Here is a 25,235-nt window from a genome sequence, read left to right as displayed (position 1 = left end):
ATTTTTTTCCAGTGACAGTCACTTATGTTGCCATCTTTTACACAATAAAATGGACCTTTTCTTCAGGCAAAGACAGTGATTACAAATTACATTGCTTTTCATGAAGGCTAAGAATTAGGTACAGGACCTCCCACCGTCAGAGGCATCAGGTTTCTTGAAATCCCACCATCAACTGCTGCCTATGCTGTGACCCACACTACAAGAGCTATAAATGATCAGAAATTAAGTAAGTTTACAATTCTACAGAGAGGGAAAGTAAAATGGGCTACAACAAACATCTTGCCAAGTGTGCTTTTACAGGGTCAAAAGTCTTAAGATGGGCCGTCAAAAGCCACGGAGACAAATCAAAATCCCTAAAGATAATGTGTGACATTTCATGCAACTGCAACATGTTATGGACTGAGAATGCTGAACAGTACAGCCATGCCACAACACTACATCATGATATATTATTACATGTGGCTAGTGTAGTGATAATTTTGTAGGGAGGAAATTACTATGGGATGAGGGTGTAGATGTCATCTAACACCATAGGACGTGTGCTGTTTTTTTTTTTTCATACTTTCTGTCTGTTGATCAGAAAGGGTGATGTTAGAGGTATAGCTGGCTCAACCAATACCCTGTACCAATCCCATGAACTGGTGCCCCACCCTCTTAGCAGCAAAAAAAGACTTCTTAATGCAGAAAGCCAAATGGTTTCCTTCAGTACAGCAGTCAATCCCCATGCTCCCCCCGCCAGCTCTTCAAGTGAAGAGCAAAAAAAAAAAAATTGCTGAACCCAATTGCCCTTTTGTACCAGCATTTCAGGACAAAAACTGGGCCAATAGCCTCCCCCTTTGCTCCACCCTTGCTATGCTACTGGGTGATGTGCTTTATTTCCTAAAACTACAGGATGACGATATGTGATTAGGGCAGTGATAGCAAACCTTTTGGGCTCGGCTTGTTGGAAACTGCCTAACTTGACTCTGCTTGTGTGTCACCCCCAAACAAAAAAAATAAATTAATTAACTAAATAAATAAATAAATAAAAATAAAACAGCATGGCTCTCAATACATCAGAGATAAATCTCAAGAGAATCAGGGAAAATCTAGAAATAAGAGACACGGACACTTTTAAACTACTAGTACTATTAATATGAGACACTGACAGAAAAAAATGAATGTGAATTAATATACATTTTCTGACGTAAAATTAGTCTATAACTCTAATTATTCTCATTATGAAGTTTAAAAAGTTGCCAGTTTTAAAAGGGATTAAGAGGAACCGTTGAGAGGAATGTAAAACAGCAAACTCCTAGAAATGCAGACTACTTACCCTTTGCAGAAGTGTAACCACAAAGAGAAAACAATGTCAGCACTGCCTTTTGCAGACTCTATTGAGAAAGTATACCAAAACAATCTTTGAGGTTAAAAACTTCCTTAAATCTGCAGCAGTATTGTTGAATTGGTTCCTGGCACAAACTAATTCAATGCACTTCACACAAGCAACAAATGCAAAAGCAGTTTCTTTGGTAACTCGGGTATTGGTGAACACTAGTGTGTCACCCAAAATGTCGTGGCGTGTCACCCTTGACAAGCGTGTCACACGTTCGCCATCACTAAATTAGGGTGTAGACATCATCTAACACCATATGACTTATGCTGTTCTCTCTTTCTCATTCTCTCTCTCACTCTGTTGCCCTGAAAAGGTGATTTGCTAAATATGGCAAAACCATACTGCAACTATGAACGGCCATCAGACAGCAGATGGTCACATGGCTGCTAGAATTAGCCTCATCTAGCCATTGAGTCTGTGACAGTCTCATATCTAGAGTGTGACTGAAAGAAAGTCCCTGAGACACACTGCATAACTCCTGCATGTTCCTTTTACTTATTGCTACTGCATGACACAAAGAACAATCCATCACTGCCAACAGTACTACACTACAAACAGAGAAGCAGGGTACCAGCAAACTGTTAGACTTATTCCAGCTGCTAAATCAATGATTGTTTTTCCTGGTTCTTTATAAAATAAGAGTCACTACTGCATCGAGAATAAGCACAAGTTAAGCAGTGCTTGAACCCTAAAACAGCAAGTAGTTAGTTAAATACAAGGACTGTACTACATTTTTTAACTATGTTATTTGTATTGTTATGCACAAATGACCACAATCAGTAATAACTATCAGTAAAGAGTCTCTTGCCCATCTATTATGACTGCAGAACACTGGCAACAATATCACTACTACAAACAAAACATTGCCTCATGAAGGACAGAACAGGACAGCTGTGAATGAAAAGTCATCTTAAGCCAGTTGCAGAAGTCTTGCTGGAGAAAAACTCTGGGAAATATGCTGGAAGGCTTTAACACAGAATAAACTTACCTTCATGTCTGAATATGCAGCCATAACAATAACTCCTCTTAGGAAAGAGGCAGCTCAGATCTGAGACCAATTACGGAGCACCAGATGAACCAAGTACACCAAGTGTTCTCTACCCCTAAAAAATGCACTTTAGACTGCTAATGTGATACTAATATCAGTGTAAGCAGGAGGTACAGATGGGCAAAACCACTTAACAGGGAAGGGATAAATGCCTGGGCATTCAGGTATCTTTCTGTTACTGCATATCCTCCTTTACTGGGTTAACTGCAAATGACAACACAGAGAAAATCATATACCTTTGATTTAGTTCACTCAGTACACCACATGCAAAAACTCAGAATTATCTCGTTCATTCTTCAGCATCTAGAATGAAGCATTATCCCTAGCTTACAACACATTAAAATGAGTGGTTCTGGGCATCTGCAGAGACTTACTGAAACTTGAACGCAACCACCTGTTCACTTATCTCCCATTTGTAAGAAACCTTAAACACATGAACGCTGAAAGACTCTCAGATTCAGGGAAACACCCTTCTAGATGTAGTTATACTTAAGCACTTATGCTTTTGCTTTACTAAGCCTGTAGCATTAGCATACTGCTATCTGAAATAAAAGTAATCTAACCATGTACACTGTGGTTAGAATCTCTGAACTCCAGGTTTGTTTCTTATTCTGAGCACTGGTAACCTCAGAGTAGATTATATTAGTGAGCAGGGGGTGTGGGAGTTAACCTGCCATGGGGGGGGGGGCTTCTGATCACATACGATGCAGTCCATGTATTTTTCTGCTACTCTTTCTTTTCATTAAGCCTTACTTCTATCAGTACTTTCACAAAGCACTGAAGATTGTATCACAAAGCCAGCACTTAACACTGGCTGCAGAAAGCACAGTTACTCAGGCATTATTTTCTTTGTCTTATAACTTAACCACTGTTTTTCCATGTTGTGCACTTCCCAGTAATAACAATCACTCCATGACTGTCTATATTTACCAGGAATTACATTTGTATTTAAAGTCAACACCTGAAGTGCATTTTGCCATTTTATGAAATGTAATAGCAGACATTTTACCGACCATATGTAGCAGAATATGTACTCTAATGTGTTGGAAATGACCAACTCTTTCCAGCACACTCAGTTACCATTAAAAAAAAAAGTAAATAAAACTATAGAAAGCTCTATCTGCCACTTCTGTCACTAAGTAGCAGCAAAGGACTGTGAAACAGCGAGAAGAGCTAGAAATAACTGCAGGTCCTGGCTGCACAGAGTTCAGAAGATCCCACAGACAGCCAAGCCACAATAAAAACTGAGTAACACATAAAATTAAAAATAAAGTATTTCATATACAAATTACATGACACTTCTGTATCCAAAGACAGAAAACAGTACATAAGCTGCACTATTTGCAGCATAAAAAACTTACTACAGGTTGCACACTGGTCATTATATTATTATTTCATGAACAATGGCAAATAAGAAATAATTTTCTCTAGGTTTTTGCTTTGAGTAGGACCTAGGAGCATGGGGGTGGAGGGAGACAAAATCCCGAACAAGATGCATCAGGCGGTAGCAAAGTATATACCATAACGCCCATGATAAGCATATTCATTTTTATGGGGCCATATTTTAAGCAACTCAAAGGAAACTAAGTGTTCAATCTTACAAACTATAATATAGAAAAAAAAATGATACAAGAAACCAATAAAGGCAAATGTTTTTGACAGTGATGTATGCTAGCTATATTACCAGCAGTCCAATTAAAGTGTGCCAATATGAGAGAGTTAGAAGGAGAGAACAGTGAATTTCAAACTTAAATGAATGACCAAAACAAAAACATCAAGAAACAGTAAGATATACACCTACCTTGTAATAGGTCATAATCATCTGATTTAGCAGCGTGGAGACTGAATAAAATGATCCAGTCAGGATACCTGGAAAAAAGAAATATATACACTTAGTCATCAAAGGAGAACATTTTTGAATAGCTACTAACATTATAAACGCATCTTTCAAAAACTGGAAAAGTTGCATATGGAGTTCAAATGTTACATCTGTGCTATCACATCCTTTCTACTTAGCATACTTAAACAAAAGAATCCTTCTCCTTTCAGATGTATTTGCTTGTTTACATCAGTATATTTCTGAGATCAAATTATACTGCCAAGACAATAACTTTTTTTTATAAATGTCCTGTGGCAAAGAAAGAGATCAGAAGTGAATGACAAATACAGTCAAATTTCACTTTCAATGTCAACTATAACAATGTAATTTTAACTCTGGCTACTATTACAAGAAAAACAACAGTTGTGTAAGTTGTACTAACCCAGAACAGTAGAGGTTAGAATTTTTCACTGCTCCAGTAGCTTAAGAGTTATCCTGCCAAAGGATACAGCAGTCGGCTAGCCTTCTATAGCTCTAACTACCTTCCACACAGACACTCTTGCTGCCTATAGGCTAGTCCCTTTTCGAGGAAAATATAAAAACAGCAGGAGTGACTAAAAATCTTCAGGACCTCCTTGTCTGCAAGTGTAAAAAAGGGAAATTCATCTTGAACCAAATAACAGTAACAAAAACACCATCAGGAACAACAACAAAAGCTGTAAACCACTCCAACTACATACAGCAAAAGGTGTTGGGGATGTTGTGCATTCAGACATCTACTGTTATGGGTTAAGTGCAATTTGCACACTGTACTGTGTTCATCATTCTCACTGCTGCAGTAACCTATTGTTAGGATTACCAAAACTTTCCTAATCTGGGAGGAAGGATAAGGGTCCACAAACCCCTGGATGGTCTTGCAAAACCTACCCTTCCTGGAAAAGGAATCTAGTTTGCAGCATTTTGTAAATGTATTGCTGAAGGACCAAGTTGCTGCCTTTAGAATGTAGTCAACCCCTTTCCAGTATGCCATCGAAGAACTCAAAGACCTTGGTGGGAAAAGGCCTTAAACTTTGCCTGGAATAGTTTTGCCATAGTAAGAGTAACAAAACACATCAGCCATGTTTCAAAAGACACGAGTCTGGAGCGTTTCTCCCCAGGCCTCCTCTGAAAATGGGGTCTGTCCCAGTCGGACTTTCCCGGTAAGCAAATGTTAAATAAATAAAATGTTTAGACACAGGTTGACCTTTCCTAGTCCAGAACAGGAAATAAACAGCTGCTCAGCTTTCCTGAAGGACTTGGTCCTGTCAAGATAGTACCATAGTTGAATATGGATAGAAAACTGGGGGACTGATGGTTTGATTCAAAGTGAACTCTGAGACAACATAAAGCATGAATGAAGGGCTACTACACAGAGTGAACCTGTGTGGAAAACCCAATAGGGTTCTCCCAACATAAGTGCCTGCAACTCAGATACTCTTCTTGCAGATATCACAGCAATAAGTAGGACAGTTTTCCAATAAATGAACCTAATATCAGCCAGAGAGAGGCAGGTTCAAAAGGTGAAAAAGTTAAATTTTCCAGCACAAAATTAAATCCCACAAAGGATGAATTTGTTTGCAAGGAACTGCCATGTGCAACACCCCTTTCAGAATCTGCTTAACAACAAACAGAGACGAAAGAGGAGGATCCATGGGCAGACAAACTGAAATGGCCACAAGATGTACCTTGATAGAGGGAGACGAAAATTCATGAGAGTAACTCACATAGATATTTAACTAGAAGAGGTACAAAATCTCTGGTGGGACCCTGGGTATTGGCTAGGCACAAACTAGAAAATAGTTTACATTTGCCAATATAGGACTTTCTAGTAGGAAGCTTCCTTGTTTCCTTTAGAATGGAAAAAGGGTGCCTAAAAGGTATCACAAGTGAATTATTCAGACAGGCAGTTGAATTTGGTTGATCTTGGTGTGCATCAAACTCGCATTGTCCTATCTGAGTAGATCCAATCTGTGAGGAAGCTTGTGGCAACTGCCCTTGGCTAAATTTTAGAAGGGAGAATCACTTTTGCCTGAGCCAAAAGGGATTCACCCCAATGATTTCTGTTAAATCTCTCTGAAGTACCTTCAAAATCATTGGAAAGGGTAGAAAAGTATATTGGAACATCCCAGACCATGGGAATGGAAGAGCATCTGTTCTTCACATTTTGTTGCAAGAATTTCTGGAACAGAATTTGTCTGTCTATTTTGAAAGAAGGCGAACAGATCTATTTGACATGTTCCCCACATTTGAATCAATTCCTGGTATAGCTCTGGATTGAGATTCTACTTGCAAGGGTCTGTCCAAGATCTGCCAAGAGTGTTTCTCACAATGTTTTGCTTTGACAGTATGCAAATTGCATGAAGAGTCTGGCAAACTCTCAAGCAATCACTACCAGATGGCATAGAGGATATGATCTGGTACCCCCTTGATTGTTTAAGTACCACATTAACCACATCACTGTGGTATTGTCTAATCACCAGAAGACAGCATGGTTTCCAAAGGGGCTTTATGTCACAAACTACAGCCAGCATTTCTTTAACACTTGTGTTTTTGTCTGTCCAAATTCTCCCAAAGACCTTGCACTATTACTCCCTTAAAAACTATTTCCCCAAGTAAAATCTGGGAAGTCCATTAGGACAGATTCTGTTGGGATATGAAGAGAAAAGAAGAGCCCTGGGACTGACAGCCATCTGATCCTTCCACCACTCTAGCTGTAGTGTTACAAAACTAAGTACTAGAACTTGAACACCCAGGGGGTGGATATGTCGGGTTCATCTGTTTTTGAGATACCACGGAATCTTTCTCATGTGCAGTCTGACAAGTGGTATCATGGGGATCATAGAAGTCATAAAATCCCAAGTAATGCCCTGGTTGAAGCTTGGGATAAAAGAGAAAAAGTTCCAGAATAGTTCTTGATGTGAATCTATGTTGTCCTGAGGTAAAAAGGCTTTTTGCATGCAAGTGTCCATAAGGCACCCCAGAAATACAATCCTGTGTGACAAAGTCGGTGAGGGTTTTTGGAAGTTTCTGAAATCCCTGATGAGTGAAAAGGTAATTAACCTTTGTTAAGCAATCCTGGCATATAGGCAAAGACTCTGTATAGATAAGCAAGTCATTTCAATACGAAAAAATATGAATACCTTGCAGTCTGCAATGGACCACAACTAGAGCTGGACACTCTGTGAATACTTTTAGTGAAGACGACGGTCCAAAGGGTAATGCAGAGATTTTTTTATTTTTATATTTATCTTATTTGATCTTTGTTTACCATGAATGTTCAGCTGTGCCAAAAGAACCAATTTTCAGTGGAGACCTGGGCAGAAATTCTCCATGAAACTACATGCATCAATGAACAAGCACAGAAGTATAACAATTCACTCAGCTGTAGACATGGGTATTCCATATAACAGCAGCAATAATATAACAATATTTGATAATCAGTAGACTTAGATATTCAATGTGACAGTAACAACAATGTAAAAATGTTCAATGTGACAGTAACAATAATTTAGAAATGGTTACAATCAAAGGATATTGCTCCTGTGCATGCTCAATGTAAATGATGGTTTTATTTGTAGAAGTAGATATGAGGAAGAAAGTAGCTGCGGTGGTTAATTGGAATAGAGGGGAAAGGTGAGGTAATAGGAACAGTAGAAACAGGGGAGTAGATGGACAGAATGAGAAGGAATCATGGAAGGAGGTGAAGTGCTATGAGGAGAACAGAAAATGTGACCCAGATACACAAAATCTTGGGAACCTTCAGAAACTGTGAGCAATAGGACCATGCCATTAAGTATCCTTGAAGTCTAAAGTTACCAAAACACAGCGGTCTGGCAGAAATGCTAATGTAGCTTTGGTGGGGGGGGGGTCTATATTATCTCGCTGAAACGGCAATACAGCGAATGCCATTTCAGTGACACGTAAACATCAATCCACTACTTCCGAGAACAGCCTGGACATCTATTTTTTTCCAAGGAAAAAATAATTTGGCTGTCGCTGTGTAATTGCCCTTTTCCCCACTGTACTGCAATATCAGAGTTGGTATATTTAGTTAGGGGGTGTAGGGGGCACAGCCTCCCACATTGGAGGCTGTGGAGGGTGAAGCCCCACACTTTGTAACGTTAGGTATGGTGTTTTATGTGTGGTTGGACTAATGATTTTTTTTTCAATTGGAAAAAAAAATCGATGTTCTGGTCATTCGTGGAAGTGGTGGATCGATGTTTACATGTCACTGAAATGGCATTCACTGTATTGCCATTTCGGTGAGATAATATAGACCCATTTGAGGCATTAACATCTTGCATTGTGGAATTTTTACAGACTGAAGAAGGAGAGATCCAAAACGGTTTCCATGAACAGTCCTTCTCTAGTACCAGAACATTATGGAAAAAAAGCTCTTTCCTATGTTTTTTGTAGGAACTTGTTCTAGGACTCCTGACAGTTACATATGTTGGAGCACCTGGGGTAACAACTGGGTAACTGGGAAGGACAGAAGCGATCCCCCTGAAAGAAGGGAGAAGACTCAACTCACTGCAAGCTGTAACCCTCTCAGATCACATTCAAAACTCACCTGTTTGATATTATTCAGTAAAATTATATTGTATATCTTGACATAAAGTGCGGATGTTGATGGTCAGATTTGGTGAAATGGAAAGAGAAACGGGGAAGACTGAGGTGACAATATCCCAGGCATAGTCATTCAGAAGCTGGTGCTTTATCTTTTTTAGAAAAATTACTTGCATTTTAGGTTTGGAATTACACCATCTTGCAAACTCTTCTTCTTCATGGGAGCCTGTCAATAATTGGCTGTACTCCTTGCTTGCTTTGCCCTTTAAACTGGGTACAGGGTTTAAATGGGAAGAACCTGGGAACCAGTAAAACCCTGACTAAACCTCTCTCATCCTATTGTTTGAGGACCTGTGGAGTAGCTGGTCTAAACAAGACATCCTTACTTCAAGGGGAACTCAAAAATGCTGGCTAACTCATCTGAAATGTTTTAGTTACATACCCTAACAAATTTTCTCAAACAGCAGCTGAAGCTCTGGAAACATTATTGGTACAATACTTCACATTTCTTAAGACATATTTGGAAACTTGACAAAAGGGGAGCAATCATTCTTCTGAGTACTTGGTTTCAAGTTATTAGCCTAATCCCTCTCCCCAAGGGCTGACGTGCGCTCATCATGGCAACACTCCCTCACAAGCATGCATAAAGCTACGAAACACATACAGCTTGGCTAATGCTAATAGCCCTTCTCTAGTCTATCTAACTGTATGTTGTGCACATTTATTAATAGAAAAAGTGCCAGTACTGAAACAAACTGGACTCTCTTCCTCCCATCAGGATGAGTGTGCAACCAGTCTATCATGTCCAGCCTCCATCACTTGAAAAGACCGAAATCCCACATTACTGAATCCAACAAGACCGAGACGACATTGCCAAAATCCCCCAAGAACAAACACTCAGAACACCGATAAGGAACTCTGGAAAAGTCACCACTTGTCCAACACCACAAAAAACACAGACTGAAGCAAATCAAACCCACCAATGGAGGAAGCTCTGCTCCCCCCAACTAAATATACCAACTCTGAGATCGTACAACAGTGGGGAAAGGGCAGAGGTCACCATAGTGGCCAAACGTCTCTTTTCCCACAGTAAAATTCCAGTGTTCTAAGGGTTCGTTCATGTAGGGTTTCAGGAATGTTGTCTTGGTCTTGTCAGATTCAGCAATGTGGGACTTCGGTCTTTACAGGTAGACCCCCCCCCCCATTAGATTGTGCAGTATGCAAGTTGTTAGCTAATCCTTGGTTATATTGGCTGTGACTAACATTTAATCCCTCTGTGCCATGGTGATAGCTTGCATCAGGCTTCTCTAAATTAGGTTATTTCTGGCTCTGATCATTTGACATGCATCTTTAGATATGACTTTTTTGGTTTTCTATTTTTTAACCCCCCCCCTACATTGGGGTCATGTTTTTGAGGTGGGAGAGCAAGGTAGGTTGCTCTATTATCAATGAAGGGTCGGTTAGTTTTCCATTTTTTATACTATATTGCAGTTTTATTATTTTTGGAGCTCTTTTTAATCTTATTTACATTTGTTAGCTAGAGAACAGTAGTGCTCGACATGGACCTATTTTATGAAAATTAACAGAAGACATCTGTAACATTTCTAAATGGGGTAGAAAAACATAATACAGGTCAGCAACTAAATAACAACTTTGTGACAGCAGGGGCCTACTGGCACTTAAGACTACTGCTGAACATTCTATGGTATCGTGCGACACCAAAGTATCCAATCGCTTATGTGAGATCTTGCTTGATTTCTCTAGTAGTGGGCAAAATAAATTCCTGCAACCAAGGATTTGGCCCATTTTGCTCAGTTCCATGAACTTTGTCTCTAGCTTCAGGCCAGAGTGCAGCATCCTTGTACAAATATGCCATGGTGTCCTTGTCCTCCCAATCCCTTGGGGTTGGGAGGGTGGCCTAATGGTTAAGGTGTTTGCCTTGCAAGCACAAAGTGCAGGGTTTGAGTCTCACAAGGGATAATTGGCTAGGCTTAAAATGGCTCCAAGGGCAGTTAGCTTAGTACTAATCTATGAACCTATGAACCTATGAACCTTTATACCCTTAAAAACCTTGTCTAAAGTTCCCAATGGAAGTATAGTATATAAATTCAGTACTGTAAAATCCGCATTAGTAAGGATGAGGATAGGAACAAACTGCTGTCCCTGCCAATCCAGAGCACTGAACTCCGTGTGAGGGATGGACTGCCTGGTCAGACGCATAGGGTTAGGAAAACAACATTTGATCCAGTCGTTTTTTTTTTTTTCTACAATGCACAGTCCCCAAGAAATCAGAAAAGTCCTGCCTACTTCATTTTGGATAGGGACGCCATGCTTGCATGACCCCTGTTTATTTACAAATGAACTTTACTAGTGCTGACCACAGAAGGCATTACCCAAGGGATTTGACACGACGCCCTGTATGCAGCATGGAAATTTTTTGTTGATCAAAGAGCATTCCAAGGCCATCCTGAATTTTCCCTTACAGCCCTCTAACTTCAAACTAAGATATTTTCTTCCTATATTATAAGAACTATTAGGAAACTTAGGGAACTCTTTTGAGGAGTCAACAATTCAGTTCATCTTCTATACTTAATAACAGTCTTTGTTTTTTTAAGCATCTATACCTTTTGGTGTGTACATCCAGACTCAGTATACACAGTACAACATTATGCATCAACTGCATATGCATCTAGCTCCTCTCTCTACCAGGTCACTTTCACTCTCTGCAAATCAAGAAGCAATGACGCTCGGACACCTGTACTTTATTTACTCGTTGTTGACCGAGTTAGTCCCATTATGTCAATGAACTTCCTTCAGGGGAGACCCAAGGTGTTATTCATACCTACTAGAGGAAATCTGGCCATGACACTGGGGAACTTCTCCTACTCGTTTGTATGAGTGTATGGGGTCGCAATTCAGTGTAATGCTTCCTGTCTTGCGTTCTGAGCATGTAGGCAGCTCAGTGAAGCAGAAAGCATGGAGGAAAATGACAGAGAGGTTATTATTGAAAAAGAAAATGCTGTTAGTCGAACAGCTAAAGAAGTTAATGTAGTAGAGAAGGAGTCGGATGAAGTGCGGAAAGAAGAGAATGGAGAAAATATGACTGGAAATGTGAACAAAGTAAATGAAGGGAATGAACAGGGAGAAGGAGTGGAAATGCTTGATTCTGAAGATGTTTTTCAACAGAATCTTTTCATTACAGATATTGCAGCAGCAGAATGTGTGGTTATAACCCTCCAATCGGGATGGTTGCAGAATGTCTACTTAAAAAAAAATAGATCAGAGTGAAATGAAGAGTGAAAAAGCAGCATCATGGGGAGAGATAATAGACAGAATTCAGGATAACGAAAAACAAGAAGAGAAGACAGAAGAAAATAAATCATATGCGCAGACAGTAAGAGAAGATGAAAGGAGAGAATCAAAGAAAGTGGAAGTTAAAAGAAATATCAAGCAAGAATAAGCAATAAAGTAAAAAAGAAACTAGAAAGGTATATGATATGGAACAGTGTCATAGCACTAGTGGGGACAGAACCCAGAGAGGTAAGAGCTTTGATTTGTATTAATAAACAGACATTCTGTGATATCTTTTTTGAGGAGGCACAATACATTGAAAAATTCTTGAAACGATGCAACAGAAGAAAAAAAGACAATTCTTTGAACTTGTATGTAACTCAGGCTTTTAATAGAGAAGCCAAGAAAAACGTATTTGTACAATTTAAGACTGAAACTGAAAAAATGATCTAGAGGACTATTTAAAAACTATATGTAGAGATGTTATGCATGTTACTAAAATATATGACAAAAGAGGCCTACGGACGGGGATAGGAAGTGGTGTAATACTGAAAATGAAAAATGAAAAAAATTGTATGTTTACCTAGCATAATCAATATAGAAGGGAATAAAGGAATGGTGAGGCATTGGGGGCAAACTAAGACATGCTTTTTATGTGGAAAAGATGACTAATAACTTTGATAAAATGTTTTATATGTGGAAAAGTGGGTCATGAAGCAAAGAAATGTGGGCAGAAGTGTATAAAATGTGAAAAAAATAAATCACTCTTGGATGGATTGTACAGTGTTAGAAAATCAGACAAAAGAAATTATATTAGAACAGGATAAGGAAAAGGTTATATTAGATATGACAGAAGAAACGCAAAATGAAAAAATGGATGAAAGTGATGTGAGAATGTATATGAGAGAGAGAGCATGAATGCAACAAAAGAAAAAGAAGAAGATAAGGAGGAGAAAATTACTAATTCAATTGATAAAGAAGACAGTAAATGTGTAAAAGCAAGAAGTAAAAGAAGTTCTATAGGTAAAAGAATGAAAGAGAAAGCAAAAGTTCAAAAATGTAACTATAGGGGAATGCAAAAAAATGAAAACCATAAATAAAAGCATTTCATTACAGTGAGAATCTTCGCTATTAATGTGAACAGTATAAAGAACATCCATCACAGGCTAAGAGTATTAGAATAGTGCAAAGTACTACACATGGATATTATAGCACTCATAGACACTAAAATAGAAGAAGAAAGAATACAAATTAATGGATTATGGAAAGGTAAAGTTATTTGGAATTTAGGCAATGAGAAGTGTTCTGGTATAGTTCTCTTGTGTAAAGAAGGTATAGATATTTTAGATTACACAATAGTTATTATTGGGAGGATAGTAATACTAGATATAAGATGCAAAAATCAAGTTTATAGAGTGATTACACTCTATGCATATACCTTGCAGAAGCAAAGAGAAATCATGTTTGGAAAAATATTGGACTCTAAGTTTGAACATGCAAACAATTGTAATGGGGGACTTCAACTGTGATTTAAGATACAAATGAAAAGAAGGGGCAGATATTAAAGTGATCTTAAATATGATTAAAAACAATAAAATGCATCTATGGGAAAATAAGAAATGGACATATAAAATAAGTAATTTAAGAACTGAAGTTGACCATTTTATAGTTTCAGATAGCTTGAGCATGTTACATCAAGGATGTAAAACCACAGGACTTTCAGATCACTTATCCATATGGATACAGATGCAAGAAAAAGGAGATTACATTAAAACAGGTAAAGGAATAAAAGGATTAATGAGTCTGAATTGAATAAACATGCAAAGGATATAATACAACAACTATGGCAAGACCATATAAATATGAGAGAATTCTATAAAGACTGGAGAAGTTGGTGGATTAGTTTATAAGTTCATAGGTTGGTACTAGGCTATCGGCCTTAGGTCCTATACAAGCCTAACCATAACAATTCCCTGGATATTTCTTCCCACAATATTTTCTTCTCTGGACCCCTGTCTAGCAGGGTGACTGATATGAAAAGACATGAAAGACATGACATTAAAAGAAAAATCTAGAAAAGAAGTACTAAAATGGCAAAAACTGAAGAGATTACAAAATATTAACAAATACAAGGAAATTAGTAATCAAATATTCAAAAATATCACAAATAATAGAGGAGTTTATAGAAAAAGAAATAAGGTTGTATGAAATTAATCAAGAAAAAAAAATTTAAACAAAGATTTTTTTTTTTACAATGAAAGAAAGAAGTAGCAGCACCATACTTAAAATAGTCAAAGAAAACACAATAATAAGAAAATTAAAACATGAAAAAAAATAGTCAAAGAAAACACAACAATAATAAGAAAATTAAAACATGAAAAAGGCAATAAAGCAAGCACACAAGAAGAAATTATGAGAATAGCTAAAGAATATATACTGGGAACATTTTCAACATGTGACATAATAAAAGATAAATGGGAATTAAGTAAACTAATTAAAGAAGACAATAAAAGAATGGAAGAAAAGATTCCAAGAGTAGAATTTGAAAATGTGCTAAAAACAGTAAATGTTAAAGCAGTTACAAGTGTAGATGGACTTAAATACCTAATGTATAAACATATATAAGAAGGCCAAAAATGTACTTTCTAAAAGTAATGAATGAATGGTTTGAAAAAGGAATAAATGATAAAAATATATTTAGGTGTAATGAAATTTATAAGGAGAAAGGTAGAAAGAACAGACAAAACTGGAGACCATTAGTACTGAATGATGTACATTATAAGATTTTTTTTTAAATAATAGAAAAAACAATAGTAAGTAAAGTAAATAACTGTTGTCTGAAACAACCTTCAGAACTAAAGCTAAAGCAAGTTGAGAACTTCTGATATTAATAAGAGAATTGGTAGATGATATAATAAATAGGAAAACATAATTAAAATTACTAGTAGGGGATGTAAACAAAGGTTTTAATAAGATCCAACATAAAGCATTATGGAAAATTTTGGAAGACTTTAATATATGCAAAAAAAATAATAAGCATACTGAAATCAGTGAACACGGAAAACAAAGTAAAATTGGTAGTCAATGGATGGTTACGCGAAATAGAAATAAAGAGCAGTATTAAGCAAGGATGCCCAACAAGTATCATTTTATTTGCTTTAATTATGAATACAGCGGTTACTAAAATATACTTGATGCTAGAGACAGCAAGCTATCAAACACTAGAAGGTACAGAGCTTCCAGTAATGTTTACATATGCAAGTGACTTAGTATTAGCAGTTAAGAATAAGGAATGGATGAAAACAGCTATAGAAATAATTAGTAAATAATTAAATATGATAGGATTAACCATTAACAGAAAGAAAATCAAAAGACTGGGTCTTTCAGAAGTAACATTAAGTACTGAGTTTAACAAAGAAGAAATATAAATTTTAGGAATAAAGTCTGGAACTGAACAACTGAAGGAGAAACAATGGAGAGATATGATAGTTAAAATATGAGGAATGTCTATATTTTGGAGAACACAGCTGAGCTAGCTTACTGAGAGGGCACCAAAGCCTACACTGTTCTGTTAACAAGTATAAACTTGCTTGATTTACAAGGAATCCAAATATCAAAGATTGCAGGAAGGATAGATTGTCCAAGCACAAGGAAAAGCTGGAAATGCATTTTGTATGAGACCGCAACAAGGGGGAAGGGTCCTTGTACATCAACTGAATAAGAACCGTGTTTGCTAAAATTCTAAGAACTGTAACTGTAATGTTTGGCAAAATACAACTGAAAGTACAAATGGGGGTAGAATATATAAAATACATGATTGTACCATCACAAAGTATATAGTGATCTCAGATTTAGCATATGTAAGTATCAGGGGTATGGGCCAAAAATAGTGTGAAAGTGTAAGAGTTTCAGAACTTTTCTGTTTGCTGAATGACACATACTATTTCACAAAATGTTGCGACTCACAGGATTTGATCATGCTCTTCTGAGATGCAGCTATTAGGAATATATCCATTACACTCAACAATGGAGCCTTCCATGATGACCCAGTAGCTGGGATGAATCTCAGTTATCCATCAGGTTGGAGGCAAAAGAGCCTCGCCTGTGGACAAAGTTTCAAAGGGTGGAGGCTTGAAGTACACAAGTACTAAAAGAAGACCATTTCCTGAACTCAAGGTTGAAACAATAACACTTTATGAAGTTGTGCATCAAAGGTCAGCTGGCTACAACACAGATGCCTGCAACGTATATATTCTTTAAAGAAAGCACTGGAAACAGCCATGCCTTTAGTGGAATTTCTTTGACCAAAGTATTTTCCAATAGGCAGTAAGCTGTCCTGGCACTAGTGTAGCCAGCATGACTTGTGTAAGTGTATATTCTGTTTGTGAATACTAGAATAAGAGTTATGCCTGAATGGTATAGTGTACCAATGTCAAGGAGATCTACAGATGCAGAGTTGTTGCCATCATGAAACAAAAAAGATTCAAGGTGGTAATTTTTCTGGGGTTTGGTTTAAAAGCTTCATTGTACCTGGCTGAAGAGAAAATTAAGTTGAGCAAAATGATGCTTCCAAAAATAAGAACATTTTTCCCTGTTTAATTTATTTTTTATTTTGTTATATAGTTCATTGTGTACACACTTGTGTTTGGAAGAGATAGTCAGAGGTGCATCAGAAAAAAATATTTATTTACATAATGTAATTTTTAGATTGCAGATGTGTAACTCTAGTTGTTGGTTTGTAGAAGTCATTCTTCTCACCATACCTTTAGATTTTTACTACTTCATTTTATTCCAAGAATGTTTCTTCATGCACTGTAATCAATTATTGGTTGTGGGACTGTCACTGGTTGTCACTATATACAAAAATATACAAAGGAGCATTATGAAACTGTTCTTTTAAGTTTACTTTGAAATCTCTGTACAAACATCTGGCTCAATATAATTTAGTCTACATATTTCAAATGATCCCGGGATAAACATGTGTAACGTAGGAAAGGAAGTCAATTTCAGGGGATCCAGATCTAACCGCACAGATGTTTGTTTTATACATGATTCAGATATCCACTAAATGCATACAGTTGTATTTCGCCTTTCAATAAAAAAAGCATGTCCTTAAGTTCTGCAGATACTTGCCTTTATTTTATTAGACCCTAATGTTAGTTTCCCCGGAATTATTTTCACTCAGCAGTTATTTTAAACCAGTACAGTTGAGTTTCATTCAAAGCTACATAATTCCTCAGAGCCCAATAAAGATTCTTTATAATGCATTAGTACTCATTCTGAAATGTTAATATAACAAGTAGTTGCTTACTGTGATCAAGAATTGGTCCATCAAAAAAAATGAATGACAGATAAAATCCAGCGAAGGCGTAAAGCATAGTGCTGATTTTTACTCTAAATTGCCTGGAGGTCAGATCTTTCTGTAATTTAAACATGTAAACAGTTTTTAATTGTGTATGTACTTGACACCATTAGAAGAGGAGCAACGGTCAAGCATGAATGACCAAATAAAAATGTCTCAACACATAACTATGCAACTTACATACAACTACAATCAACAGGATGTGTTATACTTTCATCACCAACCACGCAGGAAAATATACTGCTGCTGGAAGTATGCATGGGAAACAGTTTAATTTAACAACTGCAAACCCATCCCATCCAGGAGTGAAGGAGATGAACTGTTGAGTCTACTAAAATTCAAGTAATGCCCAAGGCGTTGGCATACATCCAGGGTGTGGACTTTTCTCTCTCTTTCCTGATTTCTGCCTCAGCAAATAAAACATGGGAAATAAATTAACTAAATCATTGTACAATTTGTAAACTGCATTTAAGAGGAAGCATGGATTATTCTTGCACAGTAACTGATTGGTGTGAAAATTCAAAAATAGCCCTCTATATATGAAAGCCTGCAGAGCCAAGATCTGTCAGCAGAGGTGATGGCTACCAGAACAAAAGTGCTCTTCATGAAATGAATACTGAAGGTGCCAAACTAGCATGTTCAAATCGTGCACAGGAAAGCTAGTTAACCATAAAGCTCAAAGCTTGTAAAGAGGAGAGTTTATTCAAATATGGGAGACGATGCAGCACTCTTTTCCAGAACTGGTTGGCCCATTAATTTTGGGCCACAATCATGTACTTCACAAGGTTATAATAGGCAGAAATAGCTGAAACATGCACCCCAGATACAGAATAAATGGGACACAAACCACAAATGTGCCTAAGAGAGATATCAGGATGAGCTGTAAGCTGACATACTGGGGTTGTGTTGGGTATGGCATTGGCCCAAATAGAAAGCTCTTTCACTTGGCAGAGTAAAACTGCTAGATGGAAAGCTTTTTGGTAGCCTCAGTCAGTTCTGAAACTTCAGACAGAAGATCAGGCAAAATGAGAGGATCTAAAGAGGGAACCATTTCCTGAGGTACAGGAGCAATCTTCTCAACCATTAGGATCAGTCATGACTAGTTCCAGAAGAGGAACTGACAACCTGAAACCATAACCTTCTTAGCCACCATGGGGGCTATAAATAGATTAGATCTTTCCTCTCTCAGTTTTGGAAATCTCCCTTGTCATGGGATACAGAATGCATCAGCACTGACTTCTCTTATGTTTCTCTGAGCAGAACAGAGTGACAACTGTGTGCACACAAGTGAGAAACAAAATACAATCTCAAAATGTAAGATGCAGTCTATGTAAGACTTCTGGAAAGTGTCAAGGAGTCCTAAAAACTAATTACTTTCACTAGAATTTGAAATGCTAAGAAGATGATGCCTGTGATGGGCGTGCCCTGGCCCAGCAATCAAGGAGCCTCAATCCTCACCACTAACACCAGGGAGGGCGTCATATAACAGGAAAGGATAACAAATACACACGGTAAAGTACAATTTCCCTTAAGTGCACACAGAGATCACAGTCAGTGTGGGGCTGGTTGCTCCCTTGCTCTCCAGGTCCCCAATAAGACTCCCCACTGGCATAGCTATAGGGTCCAGATCTCAGCCTAGCTGGCAAGCTAACCTCCAGTACCCTCTCTGTCCCACCAGTGCTTCTTTTCCCTGCCCAGGTAGCTGACACACCACACACACTTTCAGATAAGTATTTATACAACTTCACAGACACTCCTAGGAAAGGATGATGCAGATTCTCCAGCTGTGCCCCTTTACCCAGACTATACGGTAGTAATTTCTGCCACCACCAGCTAATACGTATCAGCTACCCAAAGGCCCTTAAAAGGGTGTCCAATTATCACTGTGCAATATTATTATCCAATTAGTAATGTGACTAATCAGTCTAAGGCTCATTAGAGTGGCCTTGTACAATAAACTCTATAAATATGCAATGTACTCTAGAGCTTACTTATCTCTACACAAACCAGCCACAGGTAAAAGGTTTTAAAATATTTAATAAATAATTAAAAAGACAAGACAATGCTACTACACCACAGTGATATCTAAGAATTCAGAGTTCACACAGAAACTTAAAACAATACAGTAGGAAAGTTCTGATATAACAAAAAAAACACTTAATCTAACTTTCTTCTAAGTACCTAGCCATTACTACAAGAAAACATACTTCTAAGATACTACTTGCATAAAGAAAGCATAAGGCTGAGAGTTGGATATCAAGATCAAAATGATTACAGTCTCTCTCCCAACAATAGTTTTTAAAATCACTAACATATTTCTGTTGGGCCCTCCTCGATTACATCATTTTGACACTTAAGTTTTCCCAGTATACACATTACATCATTTTGACACTTAGTCTGGAGTTCTCAGGCCAAAAGGCTACATTATTTAACAATCTAACACCTGCTCAGTAAACTACAACAACAAAAGACATTTCACATGTACACACTAGTAATTATTCCTTAAGTTAAGACAATAGAAAGAATGTGTTCAGTTAGCCTCTTCGGCACCACTATTTACATCAAAAGGGTATACAAGACATAATTTTAACTTCAAAGAACAGATTAAATGCTTGGCTTAGTTTTCCTTACAGCAGATGGCAATGTTGCTACAATCTTGAAGTTTACATCTTACAGTGTTTTCTTTCATTTAAGAATACAAGCCTGTATTTTACATTCACAAATGACAGAATTATGTATCAAATTCTATTTGACTTGGCTGGCAGCCTTCACCCATCTTTCCCCAATCTTCACAATGTCTTGATATATGTCCCACCATCAGACATGCACTACCCATTTGCAAAAGGTGCTCTTTTGCTTGTTTGGATACCACACAATAAATTGGTTGCTTAACGTAATCAGAAGGGAACATAGCTTCACCTTTACTTCCAGAAGATTCCATGAAGAGGACTATACTCATTTCTAGAAGGTTGATGTGGCGGACCATTTTTCTTGAATTATGGAGGAAACAAGGTGAACTCCTTTAGCATGCCAGTGAAGCACCATCAGGACTTGTGATGGATTCAGCTGCAAGAAAGGCAGCCCCAAGATAAGACTGTTAGGACGTATTCACCACTCCAGGTGATGACATCAGTCTAACACTAGCAAACATTTGTAAATGCATAGTGGATCTGCAGACACTGACACACTGTAGTCCAATGTAACACCCTAATTTAGTGTGTAAAATGTACACTACTAGAAGTCTAGAAATGAGTTGAGGTCAAGAACTTGGACCCTGCACTGCGATCTCACCGGACTCCAGGCCACAAAATTACGTCAGAAGAAAAAAATCAACAATGTAGACTGTTTAACTCTGCATCTGTAGAAATAGTAGCTAGAACTTTTCCCAATTTATGGTCACTCTCCAGGGACTACAGCCACTACAGAAAGAGTTATGTACTTACCATAACTTGGCATCTATGTTATCCTAAGTCACTAATCATCACTTTTGGGTCTTGGATCCAACATCAGATCTGAGCCAGCAACTTTATAGACTGCTTCTAGGCTCGAGCTCCTCCCACTCCCATGATCCCGTGCTGCCCTCTAACCCCTCAGATAGAGTTTGCCCTAAGTTAGGAAGCAGCTAAGAAAGACCTTGACCACAAGATAAGACATCTCCACAACCTCTAGATCCCACAGGATGGGGGAAGGAGGGATAGTGATAAATAGTGACATAGGATAACACAGATGCCAAGTTATAGTAGGTACATAACTCTTTACCTGATGTTATCCATGTCACTATTCCTCACTCTTGGGTCACAGTCTCAAGCTACCCTAAATCATGGGTGGCCTCATGGAAGGACATGCTGAAGAACCATGGAGCCAAAGGAAGCCCTGTTGCTGGAGATGATGTCAAGCTTGTAGGGACTGACAAAAAAGTGTGTGAGGAGAAGACCAGGTGGCTGCCGCACAAATGTCATCTATGGAATGATGGGCAAGATAGGCAGCTGACTTAGCCATTGACTTAGTGGAATGAGCTCTGATTGGACTTGGCAAGGATAAGCCTTTGGATGAACAGACAAAGGAAATGCACGTCAAAATCCAATGGGAAATGGTTATTGTGGAAACTGCCTGACCCTTCCTGTTGAGAGAATGCCACAAATAGCTGGTCAGACCTGCAGAAATCCTTTGTTCTATCCAAGTAAAATCATAACTGCCTATGCACATCTAGCATATACAACAGACATTCCCCTTTATTAGAAAAATTTGGGAAGAAAACTGGCAATTGAACGGACTGGTTCAGATTTGCTTCTGTGGCAACCTTAGGCATGAACAAAGGGTTCGTTCGCAGAGCCACTTTGTCTTTATGAAAAAAACATGAAAGGCAGTTTGATAGAAAGAGCCTTCAATTCTGAAACTCTTTTAGCTGACGTTATGGCACTAGAAAAGCCAGCTTCCATGGCAAACATTTGATGTCACATGTGGCAGCAGGTTCAAATGGACTCTGTATGAGACTACAGCAGAAAGGAAAGGTCTCAATGGGGGTAAGGGTCTTTGACAAGAGGTTGAAGCAGAAAAACCCCTTTCAAAAATGCCTTGCACAAGCAAGAGGAAAAGGTAGGTTCTTCGCAAACATGAAAGTTGGAGATAGCTGCTAACTGCACTTTGATAGTAGAGAAGCCAGCCAGAAAAAGCAAAGACAAAAAACAAGAGAATTTCTGAAATGGAGACCAAAGCGGGATCCAGACTGCACTGCTTCGCCCAAATAGAGAACATTTTCCACTTACTGGAGTAAACCTTTCTAGTGGAAGCCTTCTGAGAGGCCAGGATAATATTCTTGACAGGGGAAGCCAGCCTGGATTGTTTCAAGATTATCGGAAGTGAACAAACCATGCCATCAGATGGAGCATCTGGAGGTTGGGAATCGGGAGCTGAGAGGGATGGAAAGTCAGATCCAGAATGGGATGTAGTACCCAAGGGGGGGGGGGCTTCAAATGAGACCATAGAAGGAGGAACCACACCTACTGAGGCCAAAAGGGGTGATGAGGATCAAGGCAGCCTTGAGGCGACGAGCTTTCTGACGTACTCTGGGAAGTACAGGTAAAGAACGATAGGCATAAAGGAGACCCGGAGACCAATCTTGAACCAGTGTGTCCCTGGGGGATTTCCCATCTGGGGGAATCAGGACGAAATACCGGATGCATTTGTGATTGAGAGGGGAAGCAAACAGATTGCAACTCGGTTGACCTCAGAGAAGGAAGATCTCTTCCACCAACAAAAGATTCAAAGACCACTCGTGAGGACTCAGGACTGTCCTGCTGAGTCTGTCAGCTAGTACATTGGACTCTCCGGGAATATTCATTGCAACAAGAGAGCTCCCCGAGGACATCACCCATTCCCACACCCTCATGGCCTCGCGGCAAAGCAGATACAAACATGTGCCCCCCCTGCTTGTTTATGTAGCACACAACACCCATGCTGTCCATGTGAACTGCAATGGAACCTGGAGGGAGGCAGTCCTGAAAGGCTTGCAACATGTGGTGGACCGCCTCATCTCCAGAACACTGATACACAGTTTGGTCTCTGCAGCAGACCACATGCCTTGGACCATCTTTCCCTAAAATGACCCCCCCCCCACTCCAACAGGGAAGTGTCCGAGGTCACTGTGGTGCTGGGGGTGGAACAGAGAAGGGTCTGCCTATGAGAAAGTTGGGAAACTGGATCCACCAAAGGAGATGACACCTACACACTGGAGTGAGACGGACTGGGGTTGTCATCGGATGATACAGGGAGGATCAGTGAACCGCTAGAGTCCACTACAGAGCTCTCATGTAGAACCTGGCTAATGGCACCAAATAGATGGCAGTAGCCGCGGACTCTAAGGTCCTGAGAAGGTGAGCCTGAAGATGAATCTGATCTAGAAGGCATTGGACATGGGTTCTGATAAGCTGTATGTGACGGAAAGTTACCGTTGCAAACTCTTGACAGTGTCCAACTGGATCCCAATGAATTCCAGATTTTGGGATGGAATCAGGTTTGATTTGGGGAGATTCACTGTAATCCCTAACTGGTTGAATAGCTGGAGTAGGTACTGAAAGGCAGTGGCCAAATGATGCTTCACATGAGTTCTGAGGAGCCAATCGTTGAGGTATGGAAATACCTGGAATCCCTGCAGTCTCAGGTGATCTGCAACCACTGCCATGCACATGAACACCTCGGCAGCTGTGGCGAGACCAAAGGATCCTGAACTGGTAGAGACTGGCTCCTACTCGAAAGCGGAGATGTCTCCCGAGTGCCTGTCTATTTTTATATGACAGTACGTGTCCTGAAGATCCATGGAGCACATCCAATCATCCTTGTGCAACACAGGCATGATAGACTCGACAGTGACCATCCAGAACTTGGACTTCTTGACAGACAAATTGAGTTTGCTGAGGTCCAGGATTGGACACAGGTCCCCCGTCTTCTTTGGCACCAAAAAGAAGCAAGAGTAAGTTCTGGATTCTTGTTGCCCTGGAGGGACCTCTTGGTTGGCTCTCTTTTGAAGAAGCCTGAGCAATTCTTCCTGAGCTAGCTCCCTCTGATAGGGTGATCACTGGGGAGGTATCTCCTGATCAGAGAAGGAGACTGAAAAAAAGGGACAAGAATAACCCCTGGAAATGATGTTTAGCACCCAATGATCTTTTGTAATACTTGCCCAGGCCAAAGGGTGCAAAGACAAATGATCCCTGACTGCCTCCAGGGCAAGACAGTTGGGCAGAGCTTCAGGAGTGCTGTTGGGGCTTCTCAGAGAAGGGTTCCCTGGAGCCCTGATTTTGTGGATCCCCTCTGCCACGGGGCAGCATCTGCCATTGATCCCTCTCCCACGAACATCCAGAAAGGCACACTGTGACTTACAAAACCATATTTTCCTGGCCCCCTCGCTGCATCTTGGAAAAGGAGCATTGAGAGGTGGAAAACTTGATTCCTACAGGTCTTGCCTTCCTGCTCACTGTGGGTAAGTGTCTCTTTGACAGAAGGGCCAAACAGTGTAGAACAATCGAACGGGGCATTGGCAAAAGATGCCTTAAAGGCCTCTGCAAATCAGCAAAGGTATAGCCAGGCGTGGCGCCGAATGGTGATGCCTGTGCCAGCCGCTTGAGAGGCCCCTTCCGTAGCGTTGGCAATCAGCCTCATCAATGAATTAGCCAAGGAAGAAAGAGTGATACAGCAAAACAATACCAGGAATGAGTGCTTCAACACAAACAGGAACAGGGCCAGCTTATTTCTATTGTTTGTCCAAAATCCACAGAGACTTAAGGAACCCACTAGGTAGACCAATAGTTTCTGCTACCAAATATTTTCTACAAAATGTGGGTGTTATAGTACATAAAGTGTTATTAAAAGAAGTAATGCAGCTTCCATCCTACATTAAAGACTCTTGATTATTTAGAGAAAGTTAAAAATGGTAAATGGAGGGGATGACATGTATTGGATAACATTAGATGTTAAGAGCCTTTATACTAATTATCAGACATAATTTTGGGCTTGAGGCCCTTAGACTTCAAAAGGGTAGCAGTCCTTTAACATATTATATTTTAGAGTTAATAAAAAAATTATTTTCCAAACTAAATTGTATTTTGAAGATCAAATATACCACCATGTACAAGGAACAGCAATGAGTTCTCCACTTGCTCCCATGTACGCCAATATTTTTATGAGTATGATGGAAAGAGTATATATATATATATATATATATATATATATATATATATAT

The 25,235-nt window shown here is 39.1% G+C and overlaps 1 protein-coding gene across 1 annotated transcript in view; it reads right to left on the bottom strand.

The window, feature by feature from the left end:
* FLVCR1 (FLVCR heme transporter 1) overlaps positions 1–25,235 on the bottom strand; it is a 927,801-nt gene that overhangs the window by 611,438 nt on the left and 291,128 nt on the right. The window contains exon 4 of the mRNA XM_044055488.1: positions 4,225–4,292. Coding sequence (XP_043911423.1) covers positions 4,225–4,292 — 68 coding nt within the window. The remainder of the gene's footprint in view (positions 1–4,224; positions 4,293–25,235) is intronic.

This window comes from Protopterus annectens, chromosome 1.part2 (assembly GCF_019279795.1).
Source record: "Protopterus annectens isolate FY-2018-M chromosome 1.part2, PAN1.0, whole genome shotgun sequence".
In the NCBI taxonomy this organism is placed as follows: Eukaryota; Metazoa; Chordata; order Ceratodontiformes; family Protopteridae; genus Protopterus; species Protopterus annectens.
Note: the sequence above shows the minus strand (reverse complement) of the source record. Positions and strands in the feature narration are given on the sequence as shown.